The sequence below is a fragment of the Pelmatolapia mariae genome, linkage group LG3_W (assembly GCF_036321145.2).
Source record: "Pelmatolapia mariae isolate MD_Pm_ZW linkage group LG3_W, Pm_UMD_F_2, whole genome shotgun sequence".
Classification (NCBI taxonomy): Eukaryota; Metazoa; Chordata; class Actinopteri; order Cichliformes; family Cichlidae; genus Pelmatolapia; species Pelmatolapia mariae.
Window position 1 is genome coordinate 90,138,639 of NC_086229.1, and position 14,364 is coordinate 90,153,002.

Here is a 14,364-nt window from a genome sequence, read left to right on the forward strand (position 1 = left end):
TACTGTCTAACATATTTTTTTTAAGATTACTAAAAAATCTTATCAAATAAACAATTTTTTGGTGGCTGTGCTTAAATTACATCAGCAAAATACTGTATTTTTAGTATTTAATGTTGTCTTTGTTGTTTTTACTTATTCCTGCGCGACATGAATGCAACGCGTGACGTAATGAAGGGACAACTGTGATCTACAGCAACAGGTAGCTGGGCTGTAGGAATGTGACTGAAATAAATAATTAAATGAATACATTTATCTATAAAATAATAAATATCCTGAAGGATCTTTGGGAGGACTTTTGACCTTTCGACGCATAAACCAAAAAAAAAACCATATTTTTTATATTGTGAAACGAATATATTTATTAGATATATTGAAAATAAAAATAAAAATGATAAAGATGTGATTTTCCCTTCATACCGCTGTAGCTGCTGCCTCTTATTTAGGGCAAACCTCCCCACCACCCCAAAATACCCCTCCCTCGAAACAAAAAAACAACTACATCATATATCATCCGCTAAACAGCACTCACTCACCAAAACATTTACATTTTCATGAGTTTTTTTCAGGTAACACACGTCCACATTTAATAAATATGTGATCTCGGCTGATAGGACGACTCGATCTCTCAGAAAAGCGATCAGATGATGAAAAGCCCCGTGGACAGGTTGTGGCGGTGTTGCAGTGATACTACCAATAGGCGGGACTGTGGCTCTGCAGTGTGTTTGTGAGCTGCACAGCTGGAACACTAGAAGGCTGGCACGCGTTCCAGCTGCGAGCAAATAACTGAGCTCGGCTGCCTCCGCTGCATCAACACGCATCACATCCACAACTTGCTTCCGAGTGCGCCAGTAGAGAACTTGGAGACAGCCGCATGGCCCGTTCACAGCAGCAGCATTAACCCTCCGAGGTCGGACCCCAGTTGTTTATCATCTGATGACTTCTTGCGGGCTCCCATCTTTGCCGACTCTAACACTCGGTCGCCGAACAGACTTTGTGAATTCGACAGTGTTACGGTGATGTAACGCTTCCCATATCAGAGCTCACTCCACAACTGTTGTCACTCCAGCCTCTCCTCTAAGAGCATGGGACGCTTCAAACTCTAAAGGTAAGAAATCTCCTATTTACTTGTTAGTACAACACTGGTGCCGCTTTTTTTTCTTTTTAATCTGCAAGGTGGAGCTCAACTATGGCACCTATTTCTTGAAGAAATCTGCCAGCGTGAAACGTTACACGTCCTTTTCTGGTTCTGTTGCAAACCTTTCACAACCTCGACAGGCTGACTAATGCATGAGTGCAAGTGTTACTTCTTTTGCAACAGTGAAATCGCGCATGGGCATGCCTGATTGCGCCATCAACAACTGCATTGTCCGTCTGATAATTTCACGTCGATTCATTATGGAAAAAAAGGAGGTGAACTTAATGCTGCTGGGCTCAGACTTGCAGCTGCAGATACATCTACCTGTTGAACAGTGTTCAGACAGTGATGGTGCTATTCACAGGGCTCAGTGTGTGACTGACTGTGTGCTTGTGTGTTTGTGTATATCTAGCTTGCAAACAAGTGTTGGTGGCTGTGTGTAAGAATGAATGAAGAAATGCATTATCTTTGTGGCTATTAATAGACTCACTATAACCACAATATAAAGCTGAGATGCTTAGAGCTGCAGCTACACTGGCGGTGGTTGGGGTGGGGGGTAGAGGGATGCCTATTTCTAAAATCTAAAATCTTTGTCCTGCTTCAGCTGGCATGAGAATGATGGTTAACAGAGGTCTGCTGGCACGCACAGTTACAGCTCAAGATGCAAAAGCTCCAGCTGAGTTCTTCTCTTCAAACCTTATGCATCTTTCAGAGCTGACAGCACAGTGAGGTGTGCTTTATATTGCACATGCACTGAGTCTCAGGATTACTGGTTGCTCTGCTACTAAACCAACGGATGTAATAATACCTGCATTGAAAGGAATTTACCTCGACTGTAACACAACACTGTAGGCCACATCCCAGCTGATTGTGATTCAGCAGGCCCGAGTGGTGAGTCAAACGAGTGACAGGTCAGGTGTAGCTTGCTCAGCCTTCAGTCAACCTCTTCATTACTTGTTTTCTTATGCAGACTGCAGCTGTCTTAAATGCAATGATTCAAGGTGATTTTGTGCCAATGCGTGCAGAGCAGCAGGGATTAGGAGGCATCTCGGAGTGTGTGGACGCTACTCACACTGCAGCGTCTTCGCCAAGTTCACCCCAGCTTTATCCTTTAGCCGTGGTGTCAGAGCCGTGGGATTTCACTTGTAAGCTGGAATCCCTACTGATGTGGTTTTGCTGCATGTGAGAGGCTAAAACAGAGAAGTCACTTCAGTGTTTTCAGTGTGTAGCTCATTTGGCTGGAGCTACACATTGCTGATGTAGCTCCCGCTGCTATTTTGAATATTGGACAAGCCTGCTTTTGTGCACTTGCTCATCCAGATTAGCAGCTGTTTCAGAGAATGCAAATGAGGCAGACATTCAGCATCAATCATCATGCGTGCGGCTCCCACTTACACACTTCTGTCAGCGACCAACAAATCAATAATAAAAAAAAAATAGTCCAAAGTCCATTTTGTCACATGCTGGCTCATTTGATCATCAGTCACCTCAAAGTCACCCGTGGCCTCTGTGATCTCATGTACACAAACACTGAAGTGGTGCTCGACTTGAAAGGTAGAGCGCTTTAAAAAGACGGGATTTCAAGGATTAAAGTGCCTCCAAAAAACCGAGTTTAGAAAAAACTGAGTGGAAGAGATTAAAATAGGAAATCTCTGCATCTCTATTCTTTCATTTTCTCCTCTGCTGCTGCTGCAGTGCAATTACTTCTGGCCTGCGGAGCAGACACCCTTGATATTTAGCATCACTTCCAGCTGCCTCCTTCCACCTCAACCTGCAGTGCTTGCGCACTTATCAGGAAAGCCAGCTATAATTGGTTGTATTGTAAAAAGCTTTGCTGCTTTATGCCAAAGGACCGACAGCAACAAATTAGGGAGGAAGGGATGGTGAGTTGAGGAAGGCAAGAACTAAAACAGAACGGGGGGGGGAGGTATAAGAAAAAAGATAGAGGAAAATCAAGCTGAGAAGAAAATAATTACACAGAGCAGACAATGAGCAGCAGCTCAGACACGTGCACTGGATATTTGCCATCACCGGGATGGATGGTCCTGTGCTCTCTGTCTGTCCTCTACCTTCTCGAGTTTGCTTTTTATTAGCTAATCCAATTTAATCCTCCTTAATTACCACCACGGAGGCCGCCTGAATGTTGAAGTCTTTTTTTGAGCTGTTTGTTCGGTGATGCTTTTAACTGATTTAAACACCTGAAAGGAGAATTTAAAGGCACGCAGCGTAGGCAGAGCTGGAATCAGACTTGGTACGACTCCTACTAACTTGGCAGAAGAACAGCAATCCCAAAATTGTGACAACTAAGGATCTAATTGTGAATAGATGTGAACAGGGTTACTTCTAATTATGTATCAGCCTTCACAAACTGTTTTGCAAATGGTCTGCAAATAATTAAGCGGTCATCTGGGATATTTTGATTCCTCTGCTCCCTACTCAACTCTTCAGCTCGCAGCAAAGGCCACGTACACTGTAAAAAGGTATGGCAGGAACACAGGAAAGAGAGGCGGCAGCAGAGGAGAGGGAGACATTCTGTAGGAGGGGAAGGTAGCGGGGGTGGGAAAGTGTCAGACCTGAAGAGCTATAAATCAAGCTGAGGCTTTGAATTCAATCAGATAGGGTGAAAGGCATTTGTGGGCAAATCCAAAGCTGATTACTAGAGAAATTAGCAGGTGGTTACAATATCACCATTATTTAAGGTTTGGGCTGAGTGGGGTCGCTCTGCGCTGAACAGGTGTTAGGCGTGCCTCAGTTTCAGAAACGGAATCGAAAGTGCCTGTTATCCCACATCTGCTATCACGTAGTCTCTACCTTTGTTTTTCCCACTCATTCTGTTTACAGTCTGTAATCTGTCAAGCTTTTTATCTGAATGTGCATAATATTTGGTGTGTTATGACTACAGGAAATTGAGGGCTTTGTGGTGTGCTCATGGATGTGTGCTGTTTTAGGGAGGAATACATAAACAGGAACTAGCCAGGGCTGTTAAAAAGCCTGCGGGGGTAAAAAGGAGGGTGGCTGTTTGAATGTGAAACTCCCAGCATTCACAACTAGTTCAAAATGACTGTTGTGTAAAACCACTGTGCAGCTCAGTGAGCACATCTCTGACAGGCAGGAGGAAATGAAGCAGATAAACACTGCGAACAGAACAAATTGGCCTCCAGAACTGCAGTTTGTGCCTCATTCTGCAAACCGCAGGCATTTCTTCGAAGATCGGAGTTTGTGAGAATTAAAACATGCAGCATCACTTGGTATGTGGCCCTAACCAGAAGCAGTTTTTCACAGCAGCTGCACAGCTGTGCCTCCTTGTTTCTGAGTCAAGGGTGGAAAACAGCACCTTTGGGCAATATAAGTAGCTGAGATTTATATTGTGAAGGTGAAGCGGCTTAAAAAATACTTTTCAGTTTTCTTTTGGTTGGATGATTTCTCGCTTGAGTATAGCACGTTACTACTGACTGTTGGTCAAAGTTTATATTCAAGGCTTTGTGTTAGACAGGATTTATGAAGGAAAGCTTCTTACATTTTGGGCAACTGCTCTTTTTGCAACAAGACTTCCGGCTCTCTAAAAGTCTATGCAAAACTAACCTTGTCCAGTGACCACCAAACTGTGTCCCAATAGACTCAGTCACTACTTCCAGGTCAAAGTTCATAAGTTCATATTGCAAATTTACTATTAGAGCGAGAAAGCATGGTTATTCAGGATGTGCTTATTGGCTAATGATTTTCACTTATCAGTAGTGAAAAGATAGTGACAGCAAAAACACCCAGGTTGAGGCTTTTATTTACTAACCAGAGGGTGTTATCATTGTGACTACACCCATGTTTTACATCTTTTAATCTAGGGTTTAACTTTAACCTCATGTAAAATTGCATAAAGCCTTAACCACAAACTTACTTTTCTGCTCTGGAAGGTAAATATAGTATGTAACAGCTTGCAGCTACATAGCCTTGAATAAAGATGGACAGTATTGCCTGGCAAACAGTGGATTACATGATTATGTGTTGCACAAAGGGAAAACACAATCACACAACTCACTGGCTTCAGAGGTTCTCGTCTGTTAAGATAGCTCTTTGGCTTTGTTTTATTCTTTATGCTAAGCTAAGTAGTCTCTTGGGGCCGCTTCACATAAACTGAGGTATTTTTCTTACATAAAAGTCTGACAAAATTGCAAATGTGCCAGTTTTACTCTGTTTAGAAGACTCAGAACTTCTTTGATCAGGAAAAAAAGGCTAGCCTGGCTGCATTCAAGGTCATAAAATCTGCTAAGTTAAACCCTTGTAAGCTAACTATAGGTAGTAATATCCTCATATTAACTGTGGAGACGTGCAAATAGAGTGAATTCCTCTTGGCAAATATATGAATCAATGTATTTCCCTTTTAATTTAAAATGTGGCCATTGGAGATGGAACACTTTGCAACAACAGGAAGTGTTATCCCTGACTTCAGCAGAACACTAGAACACGAACCCTGACCGAGGCATGCTCTGAAGTTAATAGACAGTTGGCAGGAATCAAACCCAAATGCAGAATTCCATAAAATGATGTATCACATTGGACCTTTCACACAATACGCCATGTGGCCTCATCTTTCACTCATCACGCAGTGAGGGTTTGAAAAGGAAGTTATGTGTGTCAGAGAGATAAATTACAGAGTGAGGAAAAACTCTAGCATATAGAGGAAATATGTGTGAAAAAAATATTCATAGCACTTACTCAAGCCCGCTCTGTACAAGACTGTTTGTAATAAGGTAGCAAAAAAAGAGAAAAGTGTGGACAAACTGAAGAAGTTGCCACATCTCACATGCACATAGCAGCACACCCTTCCGGTATTTGTTGTGAAGCAAACTTTCACATCTGGTAAAGGACCCATATTTGAGCAGGAAGCTTGAACACAAAGCAGTGAAAACAATCTGACACAATGATGCATTGTCGCATTTGGGGGGGTGGTGGCAGGAGGCATACATTATAACAGCACATGAAATCAGCCATGATGCCCTCTCTGTCTCCTGCATTACGTTTTTCATTTCAAGTCAGAAATGGGAGATATAAGATATTAATTTGAGCCAGATGTGGAGCAGGATGCGTGACTTTATTTGTTAAAGGACACAACACAACATCCCACGTGGGTAGCTGCTGTCTCCCAGCAGGAGGACATTTACATATTTTTCTCCTTTTCCCCTCTCTGTTATTTCAAGATTACGAAGAAGTGCTGCTTTTCTCAATCTTTTGAGAAGCATTAGTATGAGTGCTTCCATGTGCCTATAGAAATTTCCCAGTTGCACTTTAATTTCATATATCTTATTGTGTCTTCTGTCAGTACTAACCCTCTATACTTAATCTCTTTCCTCCTTCGGCCAACAGTATCTTTTTGTGTTTTACTGAGCTGAAGCACACTCTTCCTGCCTCCCAGTCTCTCTCTTTATCACCCATTCAAACATTCCTCCTCTCCTCCCTCTGCTTCAACCCCTTCCCTCCCTAAGGAGCAACTGTAGCTGCTAATCTCAGTTTGCAGCCGGTGCCCCCCCACTGATGTGGCATTCTGCGTGTCCAGGGAAAGGGAAATGTTTCCCTTCCTGCTCTCAGTACCCTACAGTCTCTAAATAGAAGCCTGCCACCAGCTACTCTGAAGAACTATATCTGTCCCATCATGCAACACCCTTACTACAACTGGGGGATGTAGGGGAATAAACAAGGGTGGTGTGTATGAAGAAGTGGTTTTTGTACGCGTATTACAGTCTGTCAAAGACAGGAAGATATGATTTAATATCATATACATTTTTTTAAAGCTAATACCATTAGAAAAGGTTGTCTGCCTGTGCCTGCTGTTATGTTACATTTTACATGGCCAAATTTGTTAGTGGAAATCTAAACGTAATGCTATTACAGTTTCTAGCTGTAACATATGATGAAAGGAAAACTGTCTTAGCATCATTACCCACCAGTAAGTGGTTCACAAAAATGGAAAATGGAACAGCAAAAGTAAAAAGGAGGCGGATACGAGGAAAAGCCCGCGCGGTGACAATAATCAAAGGTTTTATAGGAAATCTGGCCTCTTTTTTTTCTTCTTTAAAAAACGGTAGCTATTTAAGTCATTCATAAAGTATGTGACCAGACTATCAAACTATGTTTTACTGTTGTTTTTGCGTTTCTTCCACACAATAGTAAGAAAGATCAATATACAATTATTACACGGTAGCCTCAAATTCAAAGCTCTTATATATTTGCTAAAGTTTTAGTAGAAGAATACTTAACTTATTTATTTCATATACTGAGGTTTATACAAGACTGACAGCTATAAGCAGCATCAGCATGACAATGCGCTCCATTAATAAATAATGTGTCTGCCATGTTGTTCAGTATGTCACATGCTTATATCTGAAGATTCACACCAAACACAACATAGAGCCGAGGTCATCTTTGTGTGTCTGCTTAAAGAAAGTTGTGACAAAAGTTGTAAGCACACAAAATATGAGGCCCAAAATGTACAATTTGGTAGTAATCCATCCAAACGTACTTGAAAAACTGGACTCTGTCCAATCAGTCTTGCTATGGCATTGACAATTTGAATAAAGAATCAAATTCTGTTAAAATTGTATCTCTTTTCTTATAACCGTTATCCACAAAAAACTTGTTTTTCTCAAACACCAAGGAGAGAGGATAGAACTAAATCAATGATTGTGAATTAGCATGTAGCATTTATCAGCATGGAATTGAGTCCATTATGGGAATGTCGATAAGACGATGGACATGATTATTGTCTGTTTGTCAATGCCTTATCATCAGTCAGTACTTTAAGACAGGAAAGTCTATAAAGATTTAAGCTCTTGATTTTCTTCTAATGTCTATAGCTTGAAAAAAATGTGTGCGTTTAGCATAATCTGAGTTCATTTAGAAAGGAAAAAGGCCTAAACACGGTCAAAGGTTTATAGATGTAACTGAAATGGACACAAAATATAATTATTATTATAAATAATAGATTAAAAATGATGGTTCAAGATTTTTAGTTTAATTGAGTGAATATTGAATAAAAATGTACTTTAGCTCCTTTTAAGAGTTCTGCTGCTTTAATAGTTTAATTAAGCTTATAAACTCTGCATTTGAGCAGCAGAAGAGACGTGGTCATATTTGGAATATCAGTTTTCACAGACATCCTATAAAACCACTATTTGTTATTATTAGTTATGTTAATCTCATTATTTTAACTATATGTATATTTCAGGTGCTTTTAAATGTGTCCAACAGGAGTCATCAATTATTAAACAGTAGCGACAATAATATGTCAGCGTGAATTCACTATTATGGGTCAAACTTCAAAAGCATTGGTTTAAAGTTGAGAATTAGCTGAAAAGCAGCTTGCCTGTTATTTTGTGACCGTGATATTGAAAACGAGAGAGGCAGTAGTCTGAAGGGGGTCTGACTGCGTCTAGTCGGAGGATGTGACCTTTTTCACTGCCCAGTAAACCAGCAGCACACAGCAGATTCTGCATGGCCAGGATTGACCAGGCACCCGTCAACTTCCCTTTATCCCTGCTGAGCCCCATCCACCCCTTAATCTGCCTGATCGATGGCCCCGGGTCCTCGTCACCAGGCAACCAAGGATGACACTAAAGCTCTCGCAGTGTGTGCTTCTTTACAATCAATTCACTGCTTTGCAGATATCGGGACTGTATTAGAAAGACGCTGTTGGAAAAACACTTAAAGAATGTCTAGAAAAGAAGGGAGTAGGGATCCTGTTTAAGATAAATCAGTCTTAATTCATATAAAAGCTTAGAGAAAATTGTTCTCTGGGTAATGGCAAAGCATTCCTGTCAGCAGGATGATGAATGATGTATTCACTTTGAATGGGAAGATACCATCATCATCAAGATGGGCACAGTGTGTTCAGCAGCGCCAGACTAGACTCTGCTAAAGCATTGGTGACACTTTAAAACACCTCTGCTTCTCTCTTTCTTTTTTTGTTTAGCCCCTGAGAGATGGGCCCCACACAGAAGGAGAAAGTGGTTTTAGGTCCTCATTCAGTTTTGAGGATGGACAGTTCTGTAATAAACACTGAAAATGCAGAAGTGAAACAGAAGAGCACATTTTTTCACAGGCAAGGCCATCTCAGCTCAAACCTAGATGATCCTCAGGCTTATCTACTACAGTGAGGAAACAATTGACTTCAAGGCAATTTTCATTCTCATTATATTCATGACATGCGAGCAGACGTAATTGCCAGTGCACAGAGCCAATACTGATGGAGTGTAGGCTCCTTTTTCAGAGCTAGGCATCACAGGTCTTGGTGTTTGTTTGCTGAGGTTTTAATACTCACATGCAACACTGCTTTACTTCCTGTGGTGACTTTAGCAACCCACCTTGAAACTTTCATATCTATTTACAGCAACACAAAACCCTTTTTAGTTGTTCGCCATTTATCTTCCCGTAATCTGACCATATCGTTTCAGCAGTTTAATCTTGCCTACTGATCAGCGCTGTGGCTGATCGCCCTAACAATGTGATGATTTAAATTGCGGTTGAGGATTATACTTCTATCTCTTTCTCTACGTTTGCTTCCCCCACCATCCCTGCAGAACGTGGCTGAGACAGCTTGTGAAGCCTGTAATTGAGTGTGTCCACCCACCGCGTTGCGGCAGAGACAGTGCAGTGAAAGGCTTCATTGTGTCAGGCACAATGGATACATACACATACACATCACACCCTTCTCACACTCACAGAGCCACCACATTAAAATAAAGTTACAGCAGTGCACAGTGTGTTGTTGGGGATTTTGTTACCTAACTTTGTTACTTGAGCTTAACCTTAGTGTCACTTTTACACTTGCAATGTCATGAAAAAATGTTCACACCTACATGTTACAAACCACAAACAATATTTATCATGAAATTAGTTTGACTAGCCACACCCAGGCCTGATTACAGCCAGAACCTTTTTTAATCTAGAAATAATTTCAATTGAATTGAGTTGAGTCTGACACAGTAAAATAGGCTAAGAGATATCAGAGCATGCCATCACAAAATCATTGACATCTGTCGGTCTGGGAAGGGTTATAAAACCATTTTGAAGGCTTTGGGAGTTCTGCAAACCGTCGTGAGAGCCATTATCCATAAATGGAGAAACCTTGGAGCGCTGATGAACCATCCCAAAATTACTTCAGAACCCAGAACAACTAAAAGAACTGCAGGCCTCACTTGTTTCAGTTAAGGTCAGTGTTCATGATTCAGTAATAAGAAAGAGACTGGGGAAGAACCATCTGACATAAAAATAACACAGCATTTCATAAAAAGAAGATCCCACCAACAGTCAGACACGGTAGTAGTGTGATCGTCCACTGCTGCTTCGTGACCTGGAAGGTGGTTCCTTCAATTACCTTGCTGTAATTGAAGGAACCATGAATTTTGCTACCAGAAAATCCTGCAGGAGACTGTCATCAGTTTGCGCCTGGAGGTTCAGGCCCACTTGGATTATGGAGCTGGACAGTGATCGGAAACACATCTGCAAGTCCAGCTCCTAAAGCCTCAAAGAATTCCCAAAAAACAAAACAGAGATTTCAGAGAGACCTGGTCAAAATCTGACTGTCAAAGAATGACCTTAAACAAGCTGTTGATGCTTGAAAACTCTCCAGTGAGGGTGAATGAAAGCAATTCTGCAAAGAAAGGTGGGCCAAAATTCCTCCACAGTGATGTGAAGGACTCCTTGCCAGTTATCGCAAAAGCTTGACTGGAGTTCTTGATGCCAAGGGTGGTGCAACCAGGCTCAGGGGGCAACTGCTTTTTCACACCACACAGGGCCAGGTAGGTTTGGTGCCTTTTGTCCGCCTGCATTTCATATTAACTTGGGTTATCTTTATTTAATATTACAATTATCTTTCATGAGCTGAAACATTTCAGGGTGACAAATATGAAATAAAGTAAGAAAACATGAAGGGGGCAAATCCTTTTTTCACTGCACTGTACCGTCAATGTTTTTGATCTGGGGCTATATAAATAAAATTTAAACTGAAATGTGAAAATAATGAATGAAATTTAATAGTTTTTTTTAAATGAATGGATGGATGGATGGATAAATTTGACCAATTAATCATGTCATAACTTGGAAGATGGTATATTTTGCTGATCGAGACACAACTTAAGAATATGGGATTACTCCAAAATCGTTTTTTTGTTCTTCTACTGAAGGTATTTTGTGCTCAGGTGTGTGTATATGTTGTTAAAAAGTAACTGGTCATTAAGTTGTTGTTACCATGGTTACTTAGAGCCAGACCTTACCAAATCAAGAAAAGCACAGATGCAAATTTTTAGCTTGTTTCCCATGAATATGTGATAGAATGAAACGCATGTCAAAATATTTGCTATTGTGTTGTAAATATTCATCACACTTTTTTATAGCCTGCTGCAGACAGCATTACAGCATGTCAGGAAAAGATAAATAGTGGTTTCCTGCTGATTGGGCTTGTGGCTTAGTATCTGTCTGATAGAAAAGCCGCACACATCGGTGAAAACTGTTTATTATGCTTGGCTCCAAAGTGCAGTTATAAAGCATAGAATTGGTGTGTAAATGTAAAAACTGATTTTAGTTTGACGAAACAATCAGCTAGTATTATAGATCTGATTCTTTACTGATGCAAAACTAGCATTGATACAGTCTGAAAACAATTTATTATTGAAGCAGTAATTTGTTCAGCTGGTTAAGATGTAACGCAAATATTTATGTAAACTTCTGGGCAAAACAATTTTAAAAGGGTCATATTTTATAACCAATCGTGTAAAAATTGGGTGTCTGTAGTTTAGGAAGTAGAGCTGGTCATCTACTAATGATGTAAATAGTCATTTGATTACTCGCTGCAGTGGACTGTATCCTTGGGTAAACATGTTTAATTGCTTGTTAACATGACTATCTAATGAGCCAGCTTGGTCAAGATGACCTGCTGAAGTTGAAAATGAGCATCAGAATGGGGAAGAAAGAAGATTTAAGTGAATCTTTGCAAAAAAGAATACAGTGAGTGTACATTTATGTACAATCCTAATCTGCCAACTCTGAAGAACTCTGAGTGAAGAAAGAATGGCCCTCAAACCTGAAATTGAATATCCACATGCATGTTTGTGGTGTATGACAGTAAAACAGCTGCTCTGTCAGTTTTTGCTTCCTTATTCTTTGATTGCATGCTTTGATCAGATCTTTGTTAAAAATGATTATATCACACACTACACACATGGGTCCAAACTTCTATTGTTTCTGCATTTTGCCACCAGTGTATCAAAATGTAAAACATTTTCTATGAGCCTGTAGTCAAAGATAACGTTGGTCAGCAGAAATCTACTATTGTGAATTTGCTGTTTGCAAGATGAATGGCTAAAAACTCGCTCATTAAATAGTTTGGAACAGACTACAAGAAATTATTATTTCAGATGTAGTTTTGACCCAAAACCCAAGTTTCAAAGGTAGTAGTGTGGCTTCTTTTGAAAAAAATTATGGATTCATCTGGAAGGCCTTTTATGTAGTGCTTAATAGAAGTAATCACAGCAATTGTCTGGCCAATGAGAAGCAAATGACCAACCACTGGAGCAGTTGCAGCAGTGGGTCATATCTTGGCATTCTAAATGCTAATGGCCCTAATAGAAGTCTGTGTTCTTGGCAACTTTTTGTGACCATGCAGGCTTGTGGGTGAGAATCTACATTGCACTACACTAACTATACAAGCAGCCTTCATGCTCTTCAGCTGAAGGTATTTTGTGCTCAAGTGTGTGCATATGTCTCATGAGGACTTCTAACGGACTATAATCCCTGGCTTCTTGGTATAAAATTGCCTTCTTTTTTTTGTTTATTCCTTCATCGTTGCCACAAATATGACAAATTTGGAACACAGTGCTTGCTGTTAGACAATAATGATAGTCACATGAGCCTTCATATAAATAGCTAAGACTAGTACTGCATTTGTTTGGAAGTGATGTCCTTCTCGAGTTAGCGGGTTCCAGACAAAGGCAGGAAAAACAGGATTTGTTTTGGTTCTTAGCAAGGTAGATCCATGTAGGTATCACTATGAATACAGCATAATATTTAAAAAACACAATCATGGCTAGAACCTGATCAGTTTTCTGTGTGCGACTTATTTAGGGAGTCAGAAATACACAGGATTGGCAGTACGGACTAAAAAGTTTGCAGTTTTACTACTGTTTAAATTCAGTGCCGCCATCTTGGATTGCTAATTAGGATATGCTGATATTCTAATTATTCATATTCAGTAATGCACTATAGGTGTAGTTAAGACTAGGTTTATGTTTGATTGGTTCTGATATCAAGATCCTTCTAAGTCTGGCCTTAGCAGTGAGGACCAGGCTTGGTAAAGACTGATTGGTGCAACTGTTCCCTGTAAACTAAAGCCCTAATTCACCAACTCATTTCCCCACACACAACACTAACACACTGCAAAAACTTTAAACTGTTAACCCCGAAAACTGGGTCACTTAAAAGGTGCTTCTATAAGTAGAATGAGTTCATTGCAGATTTTGCACTTTGACACCATGAATGTGTTTTGGCCATACTTAACCATCATATCAGATGACACTGACAGGCACATGTCCCAGTTAACTTACTGACAACGCCATCATCCTTACCCTAGATGTAATACAAACAGTCAATGAATATGCCACTCTGCAGTGCTGAACAGGATATAGAACAACTAACCACACAGCTATTTTAAGTGTGCTGCAGTAGCCAGAGTAAGTTTTGCTTCCCCTGTGTTTACTTCATAATTACTCCCCTCTCTTTTCATCTCCTTTTGTGTTCAGTGAGAGCCAACAGATTCAAACCACAGAGAGGTAAACGAGGGGGAAAACTGAGAGGACAGCTACGATGGAGTCCATATTATCGGAACAGTCTGCCACTGTGGACGAGCTGGTGGAAGCCTGCATCAAAGCCTTTGGTTGGTTATTTAAGTATTATTTCTTTTATATGAATTATTCATCTGTTTGTAAAGGGAGGCAGTAGAATAAAAAACACAAGCACAAATTGAACATGCTGAGGTATCTTCTTAATGACAGGTGACTCCCCTTTTTTCCTTATAGATGAGAAGGGCACTTTGAAGGATGCATCCTTGGTCCGCATGTTCCTCATGATGCACCCTTGGTATATCCCTTCAGCTGACCTGGCCAAGAAGCTTGTGCTCAAGTATCCTTCACCTCTGAGTGTTCTTACATCAGTGACAAATGTTATGTTTTTTTTGCTTAGTGTTTTTC

General features: G+C 40.4%; 1 protein-coding gene across 4 annotated transcripts in view; it reads left to right on the plus strand.

Moving 5' to 3' along the window:
* Positions 1-746: 746 nt before the first annotated feature.
* LOC134624985 (RAS guanyl-releasing protein 2-like) overlaps positions 747-14,364 on the plus strand; it is a 37,056-nt gene continuing 23,438 nt past the window's right edge. For all 4 annotated transcript variants that reach the window (XM_063470245.1, XM_063470247.1, XM_063470246.1 and 1 more), the window contains exons 1-3: positions 747-1,105; positions 13,918-14,051; positions 14,194-14,296. In XM_063470245.1, the coding sequence (XP_063326315.1) occupies positions 13,982-14,051; positions 14,194-14,296 (173 nt within the window). In that variant the 5' untranslated portion in view covers positions 747-1,105; positions 13,918-13,981. The remainder of the gene's footprint in view (positions 1,106-13,917; positions 14,052-14,193; positions 14,297-14,364) is intronic.